This window comes from Capra hircus, chromosome 1 (assembly GCF_001704415.2).
Source record: "Capra hircus breed San Clemente chromosome 1, ASM170441v1, whole genome shotgun sequence".
In the NCBI taxonomy this organism is placed as follows: Eukaryota; Metazoa; Chordata; class Mammalia; order Artiodactyla; family Bovidae; genus Capra; species Capra hircus.
In genome coordinates, this window is record NC_030808.1 from 130,300,233 (window position 1) to 130,326,527 (window position 26,295).

The window sequence follows — 26,295 nt, forward strand, 5'->3', positions numbered from 1 at the left end:
CATGCTTTCTAAAAGAATTCCTGGAGGATATACTCCAGCAAAGTGAAAAATAGATCCATGAAAAAGAAAGATGAGTGGTATTATAAATGATGCCAACAGTGGTATGCAAAGGAAACAGCAAAACCTGAGTTAAGTTTCAACACATATTATAATAAATATTATAAAATAATTTGAAGACAATGAAGGACAATTTAGAACTAAAATCTATGATGATCCATATGTGAGGGTAGGGGCTGGGAAAGATAAGTTATCATTAATAAATATTAAAGTTCTTGCCTCATTTGGGAAGAGTCTAAAGATACTGATTACATCCAGATGTTGATATAAAAATGTAAGTGTACACACATATATACAATATATAGAATAATCACCCGAGATAAAACTCAAAACTTCCTAATCATTAGAGGAAAGAAAAACAGGATAAAGTAAATGAGACCAGTTCAGTGAAAGGCAAAAATAAACTATACACAGAGTTCCCTGGTGGCTTAGTAGTTAGAATTCCAGATTTTCACTGCCATGACCTAGGTTCAATCCCTGGTTGGGGAACTGAGAGCCTATAAGCCACACAATATAGCAAAAAAACAAAAACAAAAACAAAAAACTATACACAAATAAAGTTTAAAACATAGATATGAAATAAGATGGCAGAAATAAATCTACAACAAATGACAGCAAATGGGTTAAATTCACCTATTAAAAGCAGATACTCAGTGCAAAATCCACTTGTCTGCTACTGTAAAAGACATGTATAAAACAACATGACATAGAAGAAATTAAAAATGAAAGGATAAAAAAGGATATGCCAGTCACATGCACCCACAAAACAGAATTCAAGACTAAGGCATTAAATAGAACAAACCAGAGTATTTATAATGGGAAAAAGTATAGCATCAAAAAGTGTCAAAGTCATGAGTCATAAATAAGTAAGAATATTGCCTAAATTATATGTATATGTATAAAAAACTGATATTTTAAAAACAGTAGGAACTGACAGATCCCACAGTCTTTGTGGGAGAATTGAACAGTCTTTCCTTAGAGATAGAACAAGTCACTCCCAAAATAATGATTTATCATTAAATAACACAATTCAAAAATGTAAACTGAGAGACTGAAAGAACAAACTTTACATCCAAACCATAAATAAATATTTTCAAACACATGTGAAACAGTCGTAAAAACTGGCTATATATTAGGTCATAAATAAAAATGTCAACAGATTCCAGAAAGCAGAAGTCATATGGAACATCTTTCGTACTATAAGAGCAGAAATGAACAGTAACATGATTCTAAAGAGAAACCATCCACTTGAAAAATCTAAGAAGCTATGGTGCTCTGTGTTGTAGTGGTGGTTTAGTCACGCGGCGGTGTCCGACTCTTGCAACCCCATGGACTGTAGCCCTCCAGACTCCCCTGTCCATGGGATTTTCCAGGCAAGCATACTGCAGTGGGTTGCCATTTCCTTCTCCAAGGGATCTTCACAACCCAAGGATGGAACCTGAGTCTCCTCCATTGCAGGCAGATTCTTTACCAACTGAGCCAACAGGGAAGCCCACAGTGCTCTGCAACTCTTCAGTAAAAGAGAAGAGTGAAGCAGAGATCACAGGCAATTTAGAATTGTATAATAAACAGCAATAGGTGGCAGATGGTGACCACAGCCATGAAATTAAAAGACACTTACTCCTTGGAAGAAAAGTTATGACCAACCTAGATAGCATATTTAAAAGCAGAGACATTACTTTGCCAACTAAGGTCCGTCTAGTCAAGGCTATGGTTTTTCCTGTGGTCATGTATGGATGTGAGAGTTGGACTGTGAAGAAGGCTGAGTGCCGAAGAACTGATGCTTTTGAACTGCGGTGTTGGAGAAGACTCTTGAGAGTCCCTTGGACTGCAAGGAGATCCAACCAGTCCATTCTGAAGGAGATCAGCCCTGGGATTTCTTTGGAAGGAATGATGCTAAAGCTGAAACTCCAGTACTTTGGCCACCTCATGCGAAGAGTTGACTCATTGGAAAAGACTCTGATGCTGGGAGGGATTGGGGGCAGGAGGAGAAGGGGATGACCGAGGATGAGATGGCTGGATAGCATCACTGACTCAATGGACGTGAATCTGAGTGAACTCCAGGAGTTGGTGATGGACAGGGAGGCCTGGCGTCCTGCGATTCATGGGGTCACAGAGTCGGACACGACTGAGCGACTGAACTGAACTGAACTGAAGTGGTACTCAGAGGAAAATCACAGCTTTAAATGTACTTTTAAAAACAAGGAAGACTGAAAAGTAACTAAGCATTTAAACCAAAAGGCTAAAAAGAAAAAATAAAACCAAAGAAAGAAGAAATTGTCAATAAAAGTAGAAATTAAGAAAATGAGAAGAAGGAAAAAGTAGCTGATATCTAAAAATCAAAAGCCGATTCTTTGAAAACTAATTAAAAAAATTCTTTAGGAATTCTTATCAGAGGAAAAAAAAAAAGATATTTGGAATGAGAAAAGGCCCCTGTCTATGGATATAGATAAATATTTAATTACAAGAGAAAACTATCTATAGTTTTATAGCAATACATTTTCAACTCTTTATTTAACTTAAGAAAATATAAATGCTCAGGAAAATATGTAAAACACAAATAGGCCAATACTTATCAGTGAAACTGAAGAGACAAAACTATTCTGTGAGGAGCACAAAGCTAGTTTTATAATCAACGTGGCTCAGTGGTAAAGAAGCTGTCTGCCAATGCAAGAGATGTGGGTTTGGTTCCTGGTTCAGGAAGATTCCTTGGCGAAGGAAATGGCAACCCATTTCAGTATTCTTGCCTGGAAAATCCCACGGAGAGATGAGTCTGGCTGGCAACAGACCACGTGGTCACAAAGAGTCAGACACAACAACTAAACAACAACAAGAACAATACAGAACTTTCTAGCTCATTGTAACAACCTAGCATAATCCTAATAACCTGGACAGAAATAGCACGTGGGCATGTGGTGACTGCCAGGCCCGGACCACCTTTGGGGAACAGAAGTAGCCTGCGTTATGACCCTATCTATGAGGTACAGCCATCCATTTGCCAGTTACTTTCTGAGCACTTATTTGGTGCTAAACCAATGTGCTGCTTGGTACTTTGGGTGGTTAAAGAATAAGATGCATCTCCTTCTCAGGGTGCTTAAGAGGCCAGTTGGGCTGATACTTAAATAATAATACAGGACAGAACAACAGACTGGTTCCAAATTGGGAAAGGAGTATGTCAAGGCTGCATATTGTCACCCTGTTTATTTAACTTATACACAGAGTACATCATGAGAAATGCCAGACTGGATGAAGCACAAGCTGGAATCAAGATTGCCGGGAGATATCAATAACCTCAGATATGCAGATGACACCACCCTTATGGCAGAAAGTGAAGAGGAACTAAAGAGCCTCTTGATAAAAGTGAAAGAGGAGCGTGAGAAAACTGGCTTAAAACTCAACATTCAGAAAACGAAGATCATGCCATCCGGTCCCATCACTTCATGGGAAATTGATGGGGAAACAACGGAAACACTGAGGGACTTTATTTCCTTGGGTTCCAAAATCACTGCAGATGGTGAGTGCAGCCATGAAATTAAAGACACTTGGTCTTTGGGAGAAAAGCTATGACTAGCCTACGCAGCAGAGACATTACTTTGCCAACAAAGGTCTGTTAAGTTAAAGTTAAAGCTATGGTATTTCCATGGGACTTCCCTGGTGGCCCAGTGGCTAAGACTCTGTGCTCCCAAAGCAGGGGGCCCCAAGTTCAGTCCCTGGTCAGGGAACTAGATCCCACATGCTGCAACTAAGATCTGGTGCAGCCAAATAAATAATTAAAAAAAAAAAAAAAAGCTATGGTATTTCCAGCAGTCATGAATGGATGTGAGAGTTGGGTCATAAAGAAAGCTGAGCGCCGAAAAATTGATGCTTTTGAACTGCGGTGTTGGAGAAGACTCTTGAGAGTAACTTGGAATGCAAGGAGATCCAACCAGTCCATCCTAAAGGAAATCAGTCCTGAACATTCGTTGGAAAGACTGATGCTGAAGCTGAAGCTCCAGTACTTTGGCCACCTGATGCGAAGAAATGAAACTTTGGAAAAGACCCTGATGCTGGAAAAGATTGAAGGCAGGAGGAGAAGAGGACAACAGAAGATGAGATGGTTGGATGACATCACCAACTTGATGGACATGAATTTGAGCAAGCTCACAGAGTTGGTGATGGACAGGGAAGCCTGGCGTGCTGCTGTCCATGGAGTCGCAAAGAGTTGGACATGCCTGAACTGAACTGGACATGACAAAAAATGATACATGTTATTGGAGACCTAGAGGAGGGGTGGGTCCCTTCAACTTAGAGGAATAATGGAAAGTTTTAGTGAAGAGAGGGCACTTACTGGAAGAACAGAAACTGACATAAAAAGGCAGAACCTGGGGAAAGTCCTTCTAGGCAGGGGAACACAGAAGCAAGGGCCCAGGGGCTGGAAAGGAAAGAGAAGTAACGAGGCTGGTGCACTGGGGAAAAGGCTTGTGCTGGAAGACGTGGGAGAAAGAGGGGACGGAGAGGTCAGCGGCCAGGACCTCGGATTCTAAACTAAGACATCAGAACTTGCTGGTACTGGGGGAGCTATTGAAGGTTCTGAGAGGGAAGAGACGCAGTCACAGGAGAGTGAGTGAAGGAAGCGCCGGTGAAGAGGTGGAGGAGGGGCCTGGGCAGAGGCAACCAGGGTGGAAGGGATAGAGGGTGTGTGCTTCAGACAGAGGAAGAGGAACGAATGGGGAGCCCAAGGATATGGAACACAGGGATGGGAGCCAATGGAAGACCGCAGACCAACCTTGGGCCCTAGGAGGGGAGGTCAGGTACAACTATGGAGGACGTGGGGGCTGAGCTTAGCCTTGTTTGGTTTGGGGTCCACCCCTTGCCCACCTCTCCCCCCAACACATCCTGCAAATGCCTGGTCACAGGCCCCTTCTCAGGGGCCCTGCCTCCAAGAAGAAAACAGGCAGCTGTGCTTTAAAAAAAAAAATCATGATTTTGCCATGAGCCTGATGTCATGAAGGTAGGAGGACTCCTGAGACAGAAAGTATTAGTCACTGTGAGAAGGGTCCTGCCAATGTGTGCATGTGAGAGACAGACAAAGGCAGAGACAGACAGAGGCAGTCAGCCTGGAGAAGGAGCGAAGAGAGAGAGAGAGATTCTGGCAACAGAGCAGGTCAGGGCTGTGCACTCCATCTGCCCTGCTCCAGGCTTCCTACCTGGGGGTGGATGGCCCCGCAGTGTTGCTGAGGAAGATTTAAGTGGACACCCTGGAGCTGCTCTTGGATCTGGTGGACTCTAGAAGCCAAGCCCACATGCTGGCAGGGATGGGGCCCTAGGCAGGCGGGCAGCCAGCATGCAGGCAGCACCAGCCTGGGTCCCTGCTAAACCTTCCCCTCCTAACCCCTCCCTGGTCCCGGATGACCCTGCAGTGTTGCTGAGGAAGATTTAAGTGGACACCCTGGAGCTGCTCTTGGATCTGGTGGACTCTAGAAGCCAAGCCCACATGCTGGCAGGGATGGGGCCCCAGGCAGGCGGGCAGTCAGCATGCAGCACCAGCCTGGGTCCCTGCTAAGCCTTCCCCTCCTAACCCCTCCCCGGTCCCTCCTTATCCCTCCCCCTTCTCCTCCAGGGCTCCTAGAGGGAGACAAACCCTTGGACAGGGGTCTGGGGGCTCTGACATTGGCCCACAGCCAGGGTACAGTCCAAGCTCTTTGGCTAAAAGTAGTCCTGCCCAGTGTGTTCCGACTGATGTCAAGCACTGCGCTGGGACTTTATACACTCATCTGTCCTTGCAGTCCTCTTCATAGCCCTGGAAAGGAGGTATTATTGTCTCCCTAGTACAGATGAGAAAATTGAGGCCCAGGAAGTTAAAGGATCTGCTCAAGGCCGCATGCTGGGGAGAAGGTCACCCTGACTCCCCAAGACCCAACTGCCTCAGCTCGTGCAGGCTGTCTGCTTCAACCAGAGGGTGTGGATCCGATCAGCTGTGCCTCAGATCAAGGCCCTTGCCTAGCCATGACCTCTACCAGAATGCCCACACAGGGCTCCCCCAGCAGGGCTGCAGCCCTTCTCCTTTCCTGAGGGCCCTGGCCTCTGATCTCCATCTTTGAACCCTTCCTGTTGCACGTGGCTCTGTTTCCTCCAAGCCTCTGCTCAGTTCCCCACTAGGGTGCAGCCCCAGAGGGTGCGAGTCTGGCTTTCATTTCCCTGGGTCCCCGCAAAGCTTCGGCACCCAATGAAGGCTTAAAAAATATTTGCAGAATGACTGGACAAATCATACACACGCTACAGGAAATGCAGTTATTGTGTTCAAACAACCCACGCCAGCTGCAAGGGAAACCGCTAAAAACAGAGTTTTAAAGCCCTATAACTCACCCTTCAGAGTGAAGTAAGTGTTCTGGAATATGAAACAACACAGATAATTTCTAGAGATACCATGCCTCCAAGGACTGACGTCTCTCATCCAAAGGTCCACCTTGGGAGGCGGGAGGGACTGTGTCCAATTTCACAGGGCAGTCAGGCAGGGAAGCCTAGGCTCTGCCTAGGAAAAGACTCCCATTAAAAAATGCCAGTTCATTGAGGATCAATAGTGATGAGGGTTCCCCTATGGGGTAGGCTGGGTGCCTGGCAGAGGGCTCAATGCATCAACCAGCCACCATGCCCAGGAAAAGGGCTGCTCTTTCCTTCTCCGAAGCACTGGCCCAGTATATTGAGCCAGGCAGCTCTAAGCGGGAGGGAGCTAAAATCCTGTGGCAGGCGCCGGCTGGCTCCTTGGCAATGGGGGAAGATTCCCTCTGGCAGTGGCCCCAGCCTTGACTGGCTGACGTCAGGGGAGACTGCTGGCCACCAGCCCCAGGGAACAGTTGTCCTCGCGACCACACTACTGCGGCTGGGGGCTGGGGGGACGGGGGGAGGTCTTGGGAGACGCTTTCATGAGTCCCATGAGACCCCTGACTTGGTGGGCATGTTGCATGTGAGGGGTCCCTGACTTTGCGGGATTCGAAGAGGAGCCTGGACCTCCCCCTAGTCCTGCCTCAATGTCACTCTCAGGGAGGGAAGAGAAGACAGAGGGCAGAGGGTAGCAGGGGACTTACCAGTGTAACCAGGGACCCAGGAGCATCCCAGAGACAGAAGGGGCCCAGGAAGGGAGAGAAACAGGGAGGCAAAGCACTGTCCTGGGACCCCGTTTCCATCTCACAACCACAGGGATGTGAGGGGTTTACAGGAGAAGAAACTGAAGCAGGCAGGGTTGCGACTCGCCCAGTTTACTGCTGTAATGAGCAGCAGAGGCAAGATCTGAACACAAGTGTGTCTGGGCCTGGCCTGGCTCTGCTCCTGGCTCTGCCTGTCTCCGTGGCCTGTGAAGATGGGCGGGCCCTAAAGGAGGGGTGAGGACAGAACCCCTGAAGTTTGTGGGCACGGAAGACAAAGGCCTGAGGGCTATGCCTCCTCCCCCATCCCCCCCTGGTTACCCCAAACCCTCTACCTGTTCCACACCTGCCCCTGGGCAGCCCCGCAGAGCCAGGAGGAGAGAGCCCGGGTACACTGGCCTAGCTCCCCCACAGCAGTTCCCAGGGCATCCTTAGAGCACCCAATGAATCTAAAAGAGCCCTACCAGTCCATGCATTCTCCAGCCACTGTTTTCCACTATGTCCTCAGTCCTCAGCTTCCACTGCAGCTGAAGGTCTAGAACAGATCAGCAGGAACTAAACTCCACAAGCTTCCAAACCAACCCGCCTCAGGGACAGCACAAGACTCACCTACTGTGGGTGAGGAAGGTAAAGGGGTACAGCCACTTCCGAAAACAGTTTGGCAGCTTCTCACAATGTTATATGCAGAGTACATCATGAGAAACGCTGGGCTGGAAGAAGCACAAGCTGGAATCAAGATTGCCAGGAGAAATATCAATATCCTCAGATATGCAGATGACGCCATCCTTATGGCAGAAAGTAAAGAGGAACTAGAGCCTCTTGATGAAAGTGAAAGAGGAGAGTGAAAAAGCTGGCTGAAAACTCAACGTTCATAAAGCAAAGATCATGGGATCCAGTCCCATCACTTCATGGCAAATTGATGGGGAAACAGTGAGACACTTTATTTTCTTGGGCTCCAAAATCACTTTGTATGGTGACTACAGCCATTAAATTAAAAGACACTTATTCGTTGGAAAGAAAGCTATGATCAACCTAGACAGCATATTAACAAGCAGAGACATTACTTTGCTTACAAAGGTCCATATAATCAAAGCTATGGTTTTTCCACTAGTCATGTACAGATGTGAAAGTTGGACCATAAAGAAGGCTGAGTGCCAAAGAATTGATGCTTTTGAACTGTGGTATTGGAGAGAGTCCCTTGGACAGCAAGGAGATCAAACCAGTCAATCCTAAAGGAAATCAACCTTGAATATTCATTGGAGACTAATGCTGAAGCTGAAGCTCCAGTACTTTGGCCACCTGATACAAAGAGCCCACTCATTGGAAAAGATCTTAATGTTGGGAAAGACTGATGGCAGGAGGAGAAGGGTATGGCAGAGGATGAGATGGTTGGATGGCATCACTGACCCAATACATCTGAGTTTAAGCAAGCTCTGGGATATGGTGAAGGACAGGGAAGTCTGGCCTGCCGCAGGCCACAGGGTTGCAAAGAGTCAGATACGACTGAGCAACTGAACAACAACAACAACACAATGTTAAACACAGTTACCACTCGACCCAGCAATTCCACTCTTACAGGTGCGTCCGAGAGAACTGAAATCACGTGTCCACACAAAAACTTGCACATGACTGTCCACAGAAGCATTCTCCATCATAGTCCTAAAGTGGAAACAACCCAAGCATCCACTGACTGATGAATGCATAAACAAAACGTCATCCCTCCATATACAGCTGACCCTTGAACAGCACAGGTGTGAACTAATGCATTTGAGTCAGTTCTAATGAAGGGATGAAACTGGAGCCTATCATACAGAGTAAAGTAAGTCAGAAAGAGAAATACCAATACAGTATGCTGCTGCTAAGTCACTTCAGTCGTGTCCGACTCTGCAACCCCATAGACGGCAGCCCACGAGGCTCCTCCGTCCCTGGGATTCTCCAGGCAAGAACACTGGAGTGGGTTGCCATTGCCTTCTCCCAATACAGTATATTAATGCATATATATGGAATTTAGAAAGATGGTAACGATGACCCTATATGCAAGATGGCAAAAGAGACATAGATGTAAAAAACAGACTTTGGACTCTGTGGGAGAAGGTGAGGGTGGTATGATTTGAGAGAATACCATTGAAACACGTATATTACCATATGTAAAACAGACAACCAGTGCAAGTTCAATGTATGAATCAGGGCAATCAAAGCTGATGCTCTGGGGCAACCCAGAGGGATGGAGTGGAGAGGGAGGTGGGACGGAGCTTTAGGATGGGGGAACACCTGTACACCCATGGCTGATTCATCTTGATGTATGGCAAAAACCACCACAATACTGTAAAGTAATTATCCTCCAATTAAATAAATAAATAATGTGTTAGTTTTCTTACTGTTTTTTTAATAACTTTGCCTTCAAAGACTTATATTACCATACAATATGTTTGGCCCCACCCCTCTTTTCTCTCTCTCTCCCTCTCTCTTTCATAATTAAACTGCGTATCAGTCTATCATCACAGGTAAGTGATATTTTTTTTAAATGCAACAGTGTTTCCAATACTGTATTATGAATATGAGTATAATACTACATGTCATAAAAACTGTATAACCCTTCATTAGTGTAAAAACCAGGCTACTGGGAAATAACTGTATCAGTTACACCAGGCTACCAAAAACACTTATATCGCTGCTTCTCTGTTATCAATGCATGAATCATTATGTACGTAAGTGCTAAGTCACTTCAGTCGTGTCCGATTCTGTGCGACCCTATGGACTGTAGCCTGCCAGGCTCCTCTGTCCATGGATTCTCCAGGCAAGAATACTGAAGTGGGTTACTGTGTGCTCCTCATGAATCATTATACCTGTACAATGTATTTTTCATATCATCCTTTCATTTTTGGTGTTTAGTGTAGTAATACATATAATATTGGCAGTGTTTTATATCCTATAAGACAAAATTGATGTAGGTACTGACAGATATAAACAGATGACATAAACTTATGGTATCAATATATACTTATGGCACTGTCAAGTATTTTCTCTTCCTTATGATTTGCTTAATAACATTTTCTTTAGTTCACTTTATTGTAAAAATACAATCTATTATATATATATATATATATATATAAAACATATAAAATACATGTTAACGACTATTTAAGTTACCAGTAAGACTTTGGTCAACAGTAGGCTATTTAGTAGTTAAGTCTTCAGGGAGCCAAAAGTTATACCCAGATTTTCAACTACATGAGAGGCTGGCACCCCTAACCCCTGTGTTGTTCAAGAGCCACCCATATTAGAATATTATCCACACAGAAAAAGGAATGAAATTCTGAGAACATGCTACAACGTGGATGAAACTTGAAGTGCTAAGGGACAGGAGCCAGACACAAAGGTCACATATTATATGATTCCATTTATGTGAAATGTCCAGAATAGGCAAATCCATAAACACAGAAAGGAGATGGAAGGTTTGGGAACTGGAAGGTGGGGAGGATGGCTAATGGGGGTGAGGTTTCTGGAGGGTGATGAAAATGTGGATGAGATAGTGATCCCAGTGATGGGTGATTTTTTAATCCACCAGAAATTTTGACTGCACACCTTTGTGTATACACTATCAGCCACTGAACCGTGCACTGTAAAAGGGGGGCGGTGGGGCGGATTTTACATGAGAATTACATCTCAATCAAAAAAAACTGTATGGGGGGAAACTGCATTTCCCTCCTCTGCAGCGCATTCTCCACCTGCCTCTCTCACGGTGGATGACTCAGCCCACTCCTGCCCAAGGCTATCCCCTCTCCAGCTACATGCTGGATCCTGTCTCCCGTCCCCTGTGCAAGGACAGAGCACTATTTTGACCCCTCCCCGTCCTGCATCATCCATTTCTCTGTTGGTTCATTTCCATTAGTATGTAAACACGGCATAGTTTCTTTTATCTTAATAAAACAAAAATAAAACCAAAAAATTAAAAGTGAAAAACAACCCTCCCCTTAATCTCACATCTTCCAATGATTGTCCATTTCTCTAGTCCTTTTACAGCCACACTCCTTAACTGGCCTGTCCTCACTGCCTGCCCTTCCTCTCCTCCACTGTCTCTTGAACTCACTGTAATCAGGCCACTCTATCAAAGCTGATCCTGTCAAGTCACCATGATCTCCAGATCACTAAATCCAGCAGACACTTTGTGGTCTTCATCCCACTGGGTCACTCGCCAGCATCTGACACACTTGATGGTTCCGTCCTTTTTGAAGAGCCTCTGCACTTGGCCTTGGTGAGTCACTCTATCCTGCTTCTTCTCTGCTTCTAATCACTCTCTGAACATTGGTGGGTGCCTGCACTCAGTTCTGGGACCCCGTCTCTAACCATGTTCACTTTTTCTCAGAGGTCTCCTGTCTCATGGCTTTACATGGAAGTTCCCAAGCTTCCATCTCCAGCCTGCACACCTCCCCTTACTCCAGACTTGGACCTCTGCCACTGGCTTGACTTCTATTTGCATGCGTGAAAGGCATCTCAGATTTAACACACCCAATACTAGACTCCTGATTTTTCCATCAAACTTACTTTTCCGAGTCTTTCTAATCTCCTTTAAATTTTATTTTATTCAAGTATAGTTGATTTATCAGTCTTCCTAATCTTGGCAAACATCACTCTATTCTACCAACTGTCCAGTCTGAAAGCTCTTCTCATTCTCCCCCCACCCATCCCACATACTCCATCAACAAATTCTGTTATTTCCTCCTTAAAATACATCCAGACTCTAACTCCTTCTCACCACCTCCTTTACTGATATCCTATTCTACCATCAAGAGCTTCTTAACTGGTTTCCCTAGTTCAGTCCTGGTTCCCCTCTGGTCTATTGTCCACCCCACGGCCAGATGAACCTTTTAAACATCAGTCAGACCATGCCTGTCCTCTGCTCAAAAGGGTTTATATCCCTTTTAAGTTCTGGAAGTCACTGCCCCCAGCTATCTCCCTGACCTCTCCTCTTAGCCTCTCGCTCACCTCCTCTGCACCCTGGCCTCCTATCTAGTCCCCAAACACATCCCTGCCTCAGGGCCTTTGCCCCTGATTCTCTATCCAAGATCCTTTCCTCCCAGCTTTTCCTTCAGGTCTTTGTTCCAATATCACCTCTTCAGGAAGGCCTTCCCTGCTCTGTGTGGATAAGGTAGCAACTTCTTCCGCCCTGTCTATTTCTTCTACCTTGCCTCACTCTCCATCACAACATTCATACCATTTGGCACATTACATAGTTGTTTACACTCTGTTTTCCCCATTCTACCAGAAACTTCATGAGACCAGGGACTTGACCTTGCCAACTGCTGCAACCAAAGAGCCCCAGAGAGGGCCAGGCACACAGCAGGTACCCAGAATTGTTCACAGAATGAACTAGTGAACACTCCCACCTACATACATCTCAGGGGCTGATCCACACATCACTGGAGGGGAGTGGTGGCAGGTCCAAGTCAGGGGCACAAGCCTCACTCCGGACCTCCCCAGATGCAGGCAGACAGGTGAGCAACCCCTCATCTGCATGTGTGATGGGACCTATTCTTTTTCCTTCTTTCACCTGGTTGGATGGTGCATTTTATTGCTTGCTTCTTTTTGTTTAAATTAGAGTATAATTGCTTTACAACGTTGTGTCAGTTTCTGCTATACAGCAAGTAGATCAGCTACTTCCCTCCCTCCCTCTTGAGCCTCCCTCTCACCCCACCGCCACTTCACCCCTCTAGGTCAACACAGAGCACAGAGCTGAGCATACACGTCCTTGGTGGCTCAGACAGTAAAGAATCTGCCTGCAATGCAGGAGACTCGAGTTCGATCCCTAAATCAGGAAGATCCCCTGGAGAAAGGAATAGCAACCCACTCCAGTATTCTTGCCTGGAGAATCCCATGGACAGAGGAGCCTGGTGAGCTACAGTCCACGTGGTCGCCAAGAGTCGGAGGCAACTGAGTAATTAACACTATCACATTTCTTTTTTCCCAGGGGACATACATGTCAATGCTAATCCCTCAGTATGTCCCACCCTCCTCTTCCCCAACAGGACCTATTCTTGAACACATCAGGCCACCCTCTTCAAATGTCACATTAGGGGTCACAAAGAGTCGGACACGATTGAGCAACTGAACTGAACTGAACAATGAAAGCATCACGCGGCTTCCTCTGTGCTGTGCTTCACAAGATGTCACAGTCCCTCACTCACTCAACAAACAATAACAAAGCATCTGATAGGCACCGCTGGGCTTCCCTGGTAGCTCAGCTGGTAAAGAATCTGCCTGCAATGTAGGAGACTCCGGTTCAATTCCGGGGCCGGGAAGTTCCCCTGGAGAAGGGATAGGCTACCCACTCCAGTATTTTTGGGTTTCCCTGGTGGCTCGGATGATAAAAATTCCACCTGAAATGCTGGAGACCTGCATCCGATCCCTGGGTTGGGAAGATCCCCTGGAGGAGGGCATGGCAACCCACTCCAATATTCTTGTCTGGAGAATCATATGGACAGAGGAGCTTGGCGGGCTACAGTCTGTTCATAGGGTCACAAAGAGTCAGACACGACTGGGCGACTAAGCACAGCCCAGCACAAAAGGGGGCTGCTGGCAGCAGACACACAATGGTGGGCAGTCTCTCTCCTCCAGGAGCTACAGTCTGTAATGTTTCATTTACTCTTGGCAACAACTGTGAGGCTCTAGAGTTCAGACAGAGACTCCACCAACAAGGGCATGTGGTCTTGGTCCAGAGGGTGTTTGTGCCCAAGGGAAAGAGGAGCCCCCAGTCACTGGACCTGGGCCCTGGTGATAAGAGGCTGACAGTGGCTGCACTGGGGCCTGGAGCCAGGAGCGTCACCCGACACAAGGGCAGACAGGAGAAATCTCACAGCGGGCTGGAGCACTCAACCCAGGCCAGTCATGTGACTTTCAACAGTGATCAACGAGAAGTTCCAAAATCAGGGCAGAAGCCAAAATTAACTGCAGGAGGCTAGGGCCTGACTGTGAGTAAAAGGAAACCAACCCCCTGGGGTTCGGGTTGCTGACAAGCAGGGAATGACCCCCACACTGCACTCAGACCTTCATCGCTCAGCCCTGCCAAGCAGACTCTAGGTCACTGGCCAATGGCCGGTCCCTCAGCTCCCAGGCTGGCCAGTAGGGCTAAGGTGAGCACAGAGCAAGATATACTTGGCTTTGGGGTCAGAAGGAATGGGGCACTGATCTCTCTGAGTCTTAGTTCCCGCCCCTGCTGAGGCCTGACCAATCAGAGGGCTGCTGGACAGGTGTGGGAGCAGGAGGTCTGGGAGCACTCCCAGGAGGAGTGCTGGGTGGCAGCAGCAGCAGGTTTCCAGTGGTACCGAAGGATTTTACCACCTACCCACTGGTACAGTAGTACCGGTGCATACTGGCTAAACAGCATTTGTGCTCACTGGTAAAGTGGAGACACTAATCTCAGTGTAACAGAGTTGCTACAAGGATGAAACAAAGCAATCCTCGCGAAGCGCTCAGCACAGAGTCTGGCTAGGAAGCGCCGGAGCTACTCTACCTGTGGGGGAAATGGTGAAGTGTGGGGTTGGTCAAAAAGTTCACTCTGGTTTTTCCATACAATATTAAGGAAAAACCCAAACGAATTTTCTGGCCAACCCAATACTTTAGTGCCACTGGAAAACTGCTGCCCCAGTGGCCACCCTGTGTCCCCAAGAGCCCTCCCCTTGGGACCCCAGACTTCCTGCCCTCCTGTCTGTCCAGCAGTAGCTGCTAACAGTGCGGAGGGCAGAAGGAGTGACAGTGGCCTGGCCTCAGGGGAAGGAAGGACTTTCTACCACCAGGCACTGCCCCCAGCACCTTGGAGATCATGAGTTCCATGTTACTGGGAGCATTCAAGCAGTGATGGCTGATGGAGGCGAGATAAAGGGTCAGGCAGAGGTCTGCAGGGCTGAATTGCATAATCTCAGGCCTGTGGCCTTGCTCCCTCAGAAAGGAGAAGAAAGAGGGGAATTCCTCCCCCATCACTGCCCACAGGGAAAGGCGGGTGGGGGGGTGGGGACGGAGTGGGAGTGGAGGAAGGACAGCCAGCTCTGCCTGAACCCTCTCTTAGTGGGGGCCACGGAGAAGAGCCTGCTCTGCAGTTGACCTAAGGACTGCTGAGCACAGAGCCCACCACGCAAAGCCCCGGGCTCAGAATAAACTCTCAGCAAGCATTCTTGTCCTCTCGCTGCCCTACCCACGCCCTCCACCCCGACCTCCCCAGAAAGAATGCGGATTCGAGTGTTCGGGGAAAGGCCAGATCCAGGCCCCTCCGTGAAGACAACAGCACTTGTGTCTGTGGTCTGGGCAGAAGCCAGGGTGGAAACGTCCCAGCTTCTGAGGGTGCGGGAGGGGAGCCGACGCTCTCACTCTTGGCAGAGACCAAGCCCTTGTTGAGGACAGAGTGGCTGCAAAGCAGGGGCCCGAGAGCCCCCAGGTGGGAAGGGGTGTCCAGAGACCACTGTCCTCTGTCTAGGGGAGACAGATGCCAGCCTCCAGAGGCTGGCAGGGCCGAGGGCGGGGCTGGCGGCCCTGTGGGTGGGCAGAGGATTTGGTCAACATCCTCCCCTGTAGGCCTGAGGCTTGGGCCAGAGGAGGAGGCAGGATGTGCTGGGCAGAGTGAGGAGGCCCTGGGCCTTGCTCTGCCTCCAGTGAGGTCTGACCCTGGCGAGTCACTTCTCCATCGCCACCGCACTTTCCTCGGGTGTAAAGTAAAGGGGCTGATACCACACAGCTCAGGAGCCTTCCACCTCCAAGCTAACAAGAAAAGGAGGCAGGCAAGAGCTCCACGACAAAGCGAGGGAGAGAACGGACTGGAGCAGATATTTGTGGACCCACATTCACAGCAGCAATGGTCACAACGGCCAGGTGGAAACAACGCAAATGTCCACACTGGATGCGTGGTTCAGCACAATGTGGCAGACGCAGACAGAAGATTATTCGGTCTTAGAAAGGAAGGGAATTCTGACACATGTCTTACCATAGGTGAACCACTGTATGATTGCGCTCATATGCGGTACCCCAAGTACAGAAAGGAGAAGGGGGGTTGCCAAGAGCTAGGAATGGGGAATAGGAGTTGTTGTAAAAGGACTTCAGCTGGAAGAAATGAAAATGCTCTGAAAATAGATGGTAGTGATGCTGCAGAACAGTATGAATGTACTTAATGTCACAGAGCTGTCCACTGAAATATGATGAAGATTGTCACTCTCATATCTATTTTACAACATACAGACACAAACCCCACAAAGCTCCAGGACTCTGCCTAAGGCTTGGGTCTTTCTGACTGGGGTATGGGGAGTCACACAGCTCCAAGTCACAGACCCCCAAAGAGGGAGCCAGAGACCTGGGAGATGGGGAGGAGAAGCAACCCCACAGCGAGCGGTGGGCCCAGTAACGAGGGGAGATGCTCCCAGGGTTGGGCCCTTAACAGCGGAAGGTGAGACAAAGGTCCTGAACGCTTGTAGGAAAGAACACAGAGCAGACTTGCTCCAAAATTAGGGAACCCCTGCAGACACTGAGGAACCTGGCTGCTGGCCCCTGAGGTCGTCCATCTCCTGTCTTTTAGATTCTGGGAGGACTCCGGCAATGAGACTCCTTGAAAGAAAACAAGAAATAGGGAAGTCGCCAGGGGGTCCAGGGGTTAGGACTCTTCACCTCTACTACAGTGAACCAGGTTCAATTCTCGGTCAGGGAGCTAAGATCCCACATGCTCTGTGGAGAGACCAAAACAAAAAAAAAAAGAAATATGGAAAATAAGAAATAGGTTTGTGAGTAAGTAGGTAGGGAGCCTGTGAGACTCTTCAGTGTGGAAACCACAGAGAAGGCCCCTTGAGCATCGTTAGCATCTTTGCTCTGAGGTTCAGATCAGAACCGGGGCCCCTGGCCCTCTGGAGACCTTGGGGCAAGGAGCTGCAAGGGCAGGTGCAGCTGTCTGTCGACCCTGATAATCCAGGCCACACCTCATGCTCTTGGGATTTCAACTCTATTCCCAGAGGCGCAGGGACCAGCTGTGTGAGGTTGGAGAGGTTTTCCCACCCAGCCAGACTGACAGAGAGCAGAGGAGACAAAGGGAGGTTGAGACCGTTGCTGGCTGTGTGACTCTCTCGGTGCTTTATTTTCATAACAGCAGGAGCTACCACAATTATGTTTGTAAGGACGAAAAGCATGCGGCACAGACCTTCCACATAGTAATCACCTGCAGATATCATTACTGTCTCCTCCTCTTCATCATTACTATCAAGCTGCCATGTTTTTGCTCCCTCTGAATTTGGAAGAGGAGAAACCCCAGAGTTTGGGGCACTTGGCCTGCATCCCAGGCTCAGCACCTCCCCAGGATGCTATGGCCTCCAGGGAAGCAAGATGTCAGGGAAAGTCCCATCCATCCCAGGGCTGCAAACCACTCAGAAGAGTTCAGTCCCAGCAGGGGTCAGAATTATGCCCAAGCCTGAACATAACCAGCGTTTGATGAAAGTTCCCCAAATATGGGACATCCTTTTAAATGCTAGACTAATTAGAACTGAGTTGTAATGTTTTAATCCTTTCTTTTCTTAATAAGACCTGATTGAGTGGAAAACTGTGCTAACCTGGGAATCTAGTATCTACTCCTGAGGCAGGCCTGGGTAGTGTGTGCTCAGTATCTCAGTCATGTCCAACTCTTTGTGACCCCATGAACTGTAGCCTACCAGGCTCCTCTGTCCATGAGATTCTCCAGGCAAGCTCCATTTCTTCCTCCAGGGGATCTTTCTGACCCAAGGATCAAACCCATGTTTCCTGCATCTCCTGGATTGGCAGGTGTATTCTTTACCTGCCAATGCTTTACCTGAACCACCTGGGAAGCCCTATAGGCCTGAGTGGGCAATGCCCTAAACCAGGTCTGATTCTGGGGTCAGGATCAGAGGTGCAACCCCTAGGGGAGCCCAGGAGCTTCAGAACACAAGCTCTGCAGATTCACACTTACAAAGTAATGCCGTGGCCATGCTTCCCCCTCCCTGGCTCCACTAATTAGAACTAAGTTGGGTAGTCTAATACCCAAAGTTACTTTCTAAAAAGTTAGAGAGGGACTTTCCTGGTGGTACAGTGGATAGGAATCTGCCTGCCAATGTTTATTCCTGGTCTGAGAAGATCCCATATGCTGCAAGGCAACTAAACCTGTGCACCACAGCTATTGAGCCTGTGCTCTAGAGCTTGTGAGCTGCAACTGCTGACGTCTGCGCATAGAGCCCGTGCTCCGCAACAAAAGAAGCCCCTGCAATGAGAAGCCCGTGCACCACAATGAAGAGTAGTCCCTCGCACCACAAGCAGAGAAAAGCCCACAAGCAGCAACAAAGACCCAGCCCAACAACAACCACACAGTTAATTAATGGATTTTTAAAAAGCTAGAGAAGATAATATGGCTCTGAAGAGAAATAATATTTATTGAGCTCCATCTACATACCAGGCATGACGTTACTCTCTTACAGGCATTATGCAATGTTTCTCAGAATGTTTTCTGTGGAAATAGACCAAGAATGATGTGCAAAAAATGGTCCCTTGGGAAACCCTAAGGGCAATATATTTTCCCAATATACTTCTAACATGTTTGTATACTGAAGGTTCTTTCAAACCATGTAGTATCGAAACTGTTTATATTTCTTTAACTCAGTATATTCCAAAGTGCGGTATATATTCAAATGGGTGATGCAAGAGATGATTTTAGAAAGCATGTAAACATAAGTTTCAAACTTTACTGGTTACACATATTTATTTTGATGTCAGTTAGCAAATGTATATCGTTAGCACATCAAACCTGTGATTGCACATATATTGTTCAGGACTCATTCATTTATTTCACAGACATTCACTGTGGACCTACTCAATACTCTAGATACTGAGGATACAGCAGTAAGTAAAGTCCCTGCTCTCATAAATTTATATTTTAGTGGGAAGCAACAAAAACTCAAATAAACAAATAAATATACTGCACATTTATAAACACATGTTCAACAGCAAAAGGTAGAGTAAAGAAAAAGAGCTGGGCAGGGGGACAGAAGTGACAGGGGTGGATTGGATACGAGTGTAGAGAAAACCTCTCAGATAGAGGGACACTTGAACGGAACGGAGATCTAAATGAAGGAGATTGTATCTCTGCAGGAAGAACGTGCTCAGCAGAGAGAACAGCAAACAGAAATCCCCAAGGCGGGAATGCACCTGGTACCTGAAGGAACTGTTCTAAGCCCCAGGACTACAGACAAGCTCTGAAGGATGCTTTTTAAAATTAATTAAATTCTTATTCCACAATATCTGCCCTTTTAAAGTGTACATGTCAGTGCTTTTTAGTATATACACAAAATTGTTCTATTTTTTTTTTAAGTGATGATTTGGTTTGGGTTCTGACCAAGATGGAGTATGGGCGACCAGATTTACTGTCTTACTTGAAATAACCAAAAAACAGACAAAATATATGAAACTGGATTTCAAGACATTAGACAATAGGCAACAAAGGACAGTGACTACTGAGGGATGGGATACAAAAGAGGGCACCTATGAGTGCCCAGTTCACTGCCCTGAGCACTACCAGGCTGCAGTGCTGAGAGGGGAAACCCAGGGATAAAGAACGTCATTTTATAATATAAAAGGGTCAATTCATCAAGTGAATGTACCCATCCTAAACACTTAGCAATTAACAACAGAGTGTCAAAATACATGCAGCAAGAACTGATCAAACTAAAAGGAAAAAAAATAGACAAACCCACAATTAAACTCTGAAATTCAACACCCCTCTCTCGATAACTGAGAGGACAAGTAGAGAGAAGATCAATAAGGATACAAAAAACCTAGAGAACACTACTTATAAATTTGATATAGTTGACATTTACAGAACACCACACCCAGCAACAGCAGGATTCTTTTCATGCGCATGCGGAACATTTACCAAGATAGACCATATCCTGAGGCATAAAACGAGCCTCAGTAAGCTTTAAAGAATTCAAATAATATACCGTACATTCTCTGACACGGTGAAACTAAAATAGAAATCGATGACAGAAAGATCTTTGGAAAATTCCTAAATAGTCGAAACTAAATAATATACTTCTGAATCACTTATGGGTCAAAGAAGATATCAAAATGGAAATTAAATGGTATTTTTAACCTAATGAAAATGAAAACATAACATATTAAAATTTGTGGGACACAGCTAAATGAGTAGTAGTTAGGGGAAATTTATAACACAAAAATGAATATCTTATTAAGGAAGAAATGTTCAAATCAATGATATCAGCTGCTACTTTAAGAAGTTAGAAACAGTATAGAAACTCAAGCCCAAAGTAGCCAGGCAAAAAGAAACAAAAACATAAGAGTGGAAATCAATAAAACCACATGGGAAAAATCAGTTGACAAAAAATTGGTTCTTTGTGAAAATCAATGATACTGATAAATCTCTAGCCAGTCTGATCAGGAAAAAAGACAAAACACAAATTACCTATATCAGAAATGAGAGAGGCAACAGCACTATGGATTATACAGATGATAAAAGGATAATAAGAGAATATTATTAACAACTTGATGCCAATAAAGTTGATAAATTTGATGAATTGATCAAGTTTTTAAAAGACACAAACCACAAAAATTCACTGGAGAAGAAACAGATAACCTGAATAGCCCTATATCTATTTTAAAAATTGAATTTTTAGTTTAAAACCTTCCATAAAGAAACTCCAAGCTCAGATGTCTTCATAGGTGAACACTCCTAAACATTAAAGGAAGAAATAATACCAATATTGTTCAAAGTCTTCCAGAAAATTGAAGAAGAGAGCGTACTTCTGAGATCATTCTAAAAGCCAGCGTTACTCAAACATTACAAGAAAACAACAAACCAATGCTGTATATTATCACCCTGCTTATTTAACTTATATGCAGCGTACATCGTGAGAAACGCTGGGCTGGAAGAAGCACAGGCTGGAATCAAGATTGCCGGGAGAAATATCAATAACCTCAGATATGCAGATGACACCACCCTTATGGCAGAAAGTGAAGAGGAACTAAAAAGCCTCTTGATGAAAGTGAAAGTGGAGAGTGAAAACGTTGGCTTAAAGCTCAACATTCAGAAAACGAAGATCATGGCATCTGGTCCCATCACTTCATGGGAAATAGATGGGGAAACAGTGGAAACAGAGTCAGGCTTTATTTTTTTGGGCTCCAAAATCACTGCAGATGGTGACTGCAGCCATGAAATTAAAAGACGCTTACTCCTTGGAAGAAAAGTTATGACCACTCTAGATAGCATGTTGAAAAGCAGAGACATTACTTTGCCAACAAAGGTCCATCTAGCCAAGGCTATGGTTTTTCCAGTGGTCATGCTTGGATGTAAGAGTTGGACTGTGAAGAAAGCTGAGCGCTGAAGAATTAATGCTTTTGAACTGTGGTGTTGGAGAAGACTCTTGAGAGTCCCTTGGACTGCAAGGAGATCCAACCAGTCCATTCTGAAGGAGATCAGCCCTGGGATTTCTTTGGAAGGAATGATGCTAAAGCTGAAACTCCAGTACTTTGGACACCTCATGCGGAAGAGTTGACTCATTGGAAAAGACTCTGATGCTGGGAGGGATTGGGGGCAGGAGGAGAAGGAGACGACTGAGGATGAGATGGCTGGATGGCATCACTGACTCGATGGACGTGAGTCTGAGTGAACTCTGGGAGTTGGTGATGGTCAGGGAGGCCTGGCGTGCTGCGATTCATGGGGTTGCAAAGAGTCGGACATGACTGAGTGACTGAACTGAACTGAACTGAACTGAATATCTCTCAAGAATATAGATGCAATAATTCTAAAAAAAAAGTGAGGTTTATCTACAATACAATGTTTTAATGTTAGAAAATTTAATCAATGTAATTTACTCTATCACAGACTAAAAAGAAGAACCCCATATAATATCTCAAGAGACACACAAAAACCATTTGATATGTGCACATGGACAAATATAACATGTAGTCCTGATAAAAAACTCTCATCAAACTAGGAATACAAAGGAACATCCTCAATTCGATAAAGGATAGCTATAAAAACTCTACAGCCAACATCATACTTAATGCTCAAAGACTAAAAGCTTTCTCCTTAAGATCAAAAACAAGACAAGTACAACATCAAGTCAATGAAATACGGCAAGAAAAAGAAATAGAAGCCTTCCAGATTGGAAAGAAAGAGGTAAAACTATCTTTTTTCACAGACATGATCATCTCTGCAGAAAATCCAATAGAATCTCCCCAAATCCACTAGCACTAATAAGTAATTAGCAAGGCTGCAGGTTACAATATATAAAATTCTATTGTATCTCTATACACTAGCAACAAACATTAAAAACAAATAAAAACTGGTATCGTTTATAATACAAAGGTAGGTATAGATCTGACAAAATACGTAAAAGACCTATGCACTTCAAACTACAAAATAACTGGTGAGAAAATTAAGGAAGACTTAAATAAATGGAGAGAGATACTGTCTTTATAGACTGGAAGGCTCAGCATTGTTAGGATGTCAGTTCTCCTCAAACTGATCTATAAATTCTATATAATCTCAATCAAAATCCAGAATATTAGAATTTAACTGATTCCAAAATTCATACAGAAATGAGAGAAACTAGGCTATCCAAAACAGCTTGAAAAAGAATATAAAGTTGGAGATTTAACTATATCTGATTCTAAGACTTATTGTAAAGCTATAGTTACCAAGACGGTATGCTACTGGTGTTAAGACAGACAATACATCAAACAAATAGAATACATGGACAATCAAGTTTCATCAAAGGTACAAAAATGACAATTTATTGGGGAAAGGACATTCTTTTCAACAAATAGTGCTTGGACAAGTAAGTGCATGTCCACATGCCCAAAGATTAACTTTGTCCCATATCACACCACATACAAAAACTAATTCAGATCATAGACCTAAAGGTAATACCTAAAATGATTAAATTTCTAAAAGAAAACGTAGGAGAAAACCTTTGTGACCTTGGGTTAGGAAAAGATATCTCAGACACAACACCAGAAGCACAATCCATAGAAGAACAAACTGATAAACTGAACTTCATCAAAATTAAAAACTCTTGTCTTTGAAAGACACTGTTAAGAGAACAAAAAACAAACCAAAGACTAGAAAAATATTTGCAATTCACATATCTGATAGAGGACTTGTATCCTGGTGGTTTTCAAAGCTCGCCTCATAGTATAACACTCTATGGTTAATGGCTCTTTGTTTCAAGACTCCAAACAGTACAAAGTAAGGATCAGTATCACCATCACCAGAAGGGCTTGTTAAAATACGGGTTGCTGGGCCCCAACCTCAGAATTTCTGAATCAGCTGGGCCTGAGGGTTTTCATTTCTGCTGAATTCCCTGCTGGTGAACTGCTACTCCAGACCAACATAGACTAAACTAGAAACACAATGTCAAATGCAAGATTTCCCAGCCTGTCCTAGGGGCAGTTACCAAATAAACTATGCTTATTAAGAAAAAGGTTGATTTACTACTTTTTACTTAGTTAGTGCTCAGTTGTGTCCAACTCTTTGCAGCCCCATACACTGTAGCCTTCCAGGCTCTTCTGTCCATGGGATTTTCCAGGCAAGAATACTGGAGTGGGTTGCCATTTCCTACTTCAGGGGACCTTCCTGACCCAGGGATCAAACCCGGGTCTCTTGTATCTCCTGCATTGGCAGATAGATTCTTTACCACTAGCACCACCTGGAAACTTCTTAATCAGCTAGCGATAGCAATAAATATTAATCAGAGCTTCTGATCAGACAGATATAACAACCATGACATCACTGAGTCGGCATGATTCTAAGCCTTGCCTCTGTTGAATACATATTTTGGTTTCTACAAAGCTGTTCAGAATTCACACTGGAAAACACACACAGTCTTACACCAACCACCCCATAACGGCAACATGGAAGAAAACAGCACACCCAGCTGAAGACTGTCAACTTTCCCTAAACCTGTACTAATGCCCCACCCCCATGCAGGCCTGTCAATCTCACCATCCAAGATGGCCCACTGATTGTCAATCTCTGTATGTTTCAGGTAGGAGTCTTCGATGGTGGGGTCGTAGTCAGGCACAAAGATCTTCTGGAAAAACTGGATGGTGAGGGCGCTCTTGCCCACACCCCCATCTCCCACCACCACCAGCTTGTACGTGGGGAGGTTGTCGCTGGGGACTGCACTCGTTGCCATGTTGCTGGTTGGTCAGACCTGGGGAGGCAAGACATATGGAATGAGGCAGGGGGCTTCCTCCTCTTTGACTTGGGGGAAAATATTCACAGGGTTTCCTTTTTTCTTCTAAGGTAACAAATACTCCCAATTGTACAAATGAAGACCTGTAAAAGAAAAGTACCAACCCTGATCCCTCACCCAGAGACTATTACTGTTAAAATGATTTATTCAGTCATTTACTGGAAACCAACTATGTGCCAGGCCTGGCCCTGGGGACCTAATATTAGCAGATGGCATGGAGTCTTTAACCAGCCAAAGGCCATGTCAAACAAGCTATACCACCACTGAATTCTGCACTATGTTCCTGTACAGCTAAACACATGGGCATTGGTCTGAGCAGGGAGGGCATAGAGGTTCACCTTTCACATCGAGTCTGGTCACTGGATTGAAGTGCTGAGAAGGATGGGAGGTTTTCTGAGCTCAATGAAAAGAGGAGCACAAGAGCTTAGCACACCTGAACTCAGAGTCCTGAGCCCCTTCTGACTCTCAGAATTCAGTGATCCTGGTTCCAGTCTCTGTTTCAACTTGCCTTTGATCATGCAGAAAGTCATGTGAGAATCTCATGACATCTGGTCAACCCATCTTTTAGTTGGGGAGGAAGAAGAGGAGGATCAGAGACAAGTTTTATGTTGATGGTATGGAGTCCAGAGAAGGCAGTGCTTCTTAACCAGGCGCAAAATGCAATGCCTGGAGATGTATTTAGATGCCAAAACCAAGTGAGTGCTACTAGCGTCCCATCAGCAGAGGTCAGGGATGCTGCTAAACATCCTATAGTGCCCAGGAGATTCCCCCTCCCAGCACATAATTATCCATCCTAAAATGTCCAGAGTGTCAAGGTGACTAGGCAGGGGCTGGAAACATGGGACTAAGATTCCAAAAAACAATTGAGCCTGAATAGCTCAGGACTGGCTGTGCAGAGGAGACAGAGAGACACGAAGAGTGGTCTTTGGAAACTGTATCACAAAGTGACAAGGAGGAGAGGTGGGCAGGGAGCATGGAAGGAGCACTCAGGAAAACAGGAGGGAAACTAGGACCTGTCACAGTAAAGGAGGCCCAGAGTTTCCAGAAGGAGGAGGGTGACAGCACCAAGGCGAAACACTGGTGGGGGAAACAGGAGGAGAGTCATCTAAGGAAGAATTGGGGGGTGTTGCCAGAGACCCAAGCTGCTCACTGCAGATGCTGCTGGAGGGAAGCACAAACCACTTGCAGTGGGCCATTCCCGAGTGGCTTCAGGGCTGGTAGAAGGGTGGGGGGCAATGCACCGCTGTCCTGTTTGCATCTCTGCTGCTTGGGAATGCCACCAATTGAGCCACAGTTTCCTTACCTAATAGATAAAGGGCTGAGTTTTCACAGTTGTTCTTAGCTCCAAGAGTCCTCCATTCTAGATTTCAACAGAAAGGGTGTTAGACACAAATGTGGATCATGAGGCCACCCTGATTTGCATGGGGGTATAGGCAATTGTGCAGTTACTGAAGCTTGATGTTGACATTTAGGATTTCCCTGCAGTGGCGGGGAAGTAGGCAGTTTTATACATTGCGGGTGAGAGTATAAATCTGTCCAAACTGGGCTGAGAGTACACTTGCATAAATATGTCAAAATTTAAAATGGACATATCCTCTTTTAAAGCTATACCACATGTGAGAATGTAGTCCAAGGAAGTAATCAGACAAGTGTACAAAGATGTTAAGAACAGGGGTAAAAATGGAAATAACTTAAATACTGGGTAGATGGGTGAAGAGTTAAAAGTTTATCCATACAATGAAATACTAGATAGCCATTAAAAAAAGGATGCTATTGACTAGCCTAGAGAAGGTTTACAACATATATTTTTTTTAAAAAGCTGCAAAACAGCAAGTACATATGCCTACATTTCCACGAAGTCACCCACCTAT

The 26,295-nt window shown here is 45.5% G+C and overlaps 1 protein-coding gene across 6 annotated transcripts in view; it reads right to left on the reverse strand.

Annotated features, from left to right (window-relative positions):
* Positions 1-26,295, reverse strand: part of MRAS (muscle RAS oncogene homolog) — a 67,838-nt gene that overhangs the window by 15,550 nt on the left and 25,993 nt on the right. For 5 of the 6 annotated variants that reach the window (XM_018049940.1, XM_005675512.3, XM_018049937.1 and 2 more), the window contains one exon: positions 24,172-24,382. In XM_018049940.1, coding sequence (XP_017905429.1) covers positions 24,172-24,364 — 193 coding nt within the window. In that variant the 5' untranslated portion in view covers positions 24,365-24,382. Of the gene's footprint in view, positions 1-24,171; positions 24,383-25,727; positions 25,785-26,295 lie in introns of all 6 variants that reach the window. The other variant, XM_018049939.1, reaches the window with a different exon arrangement.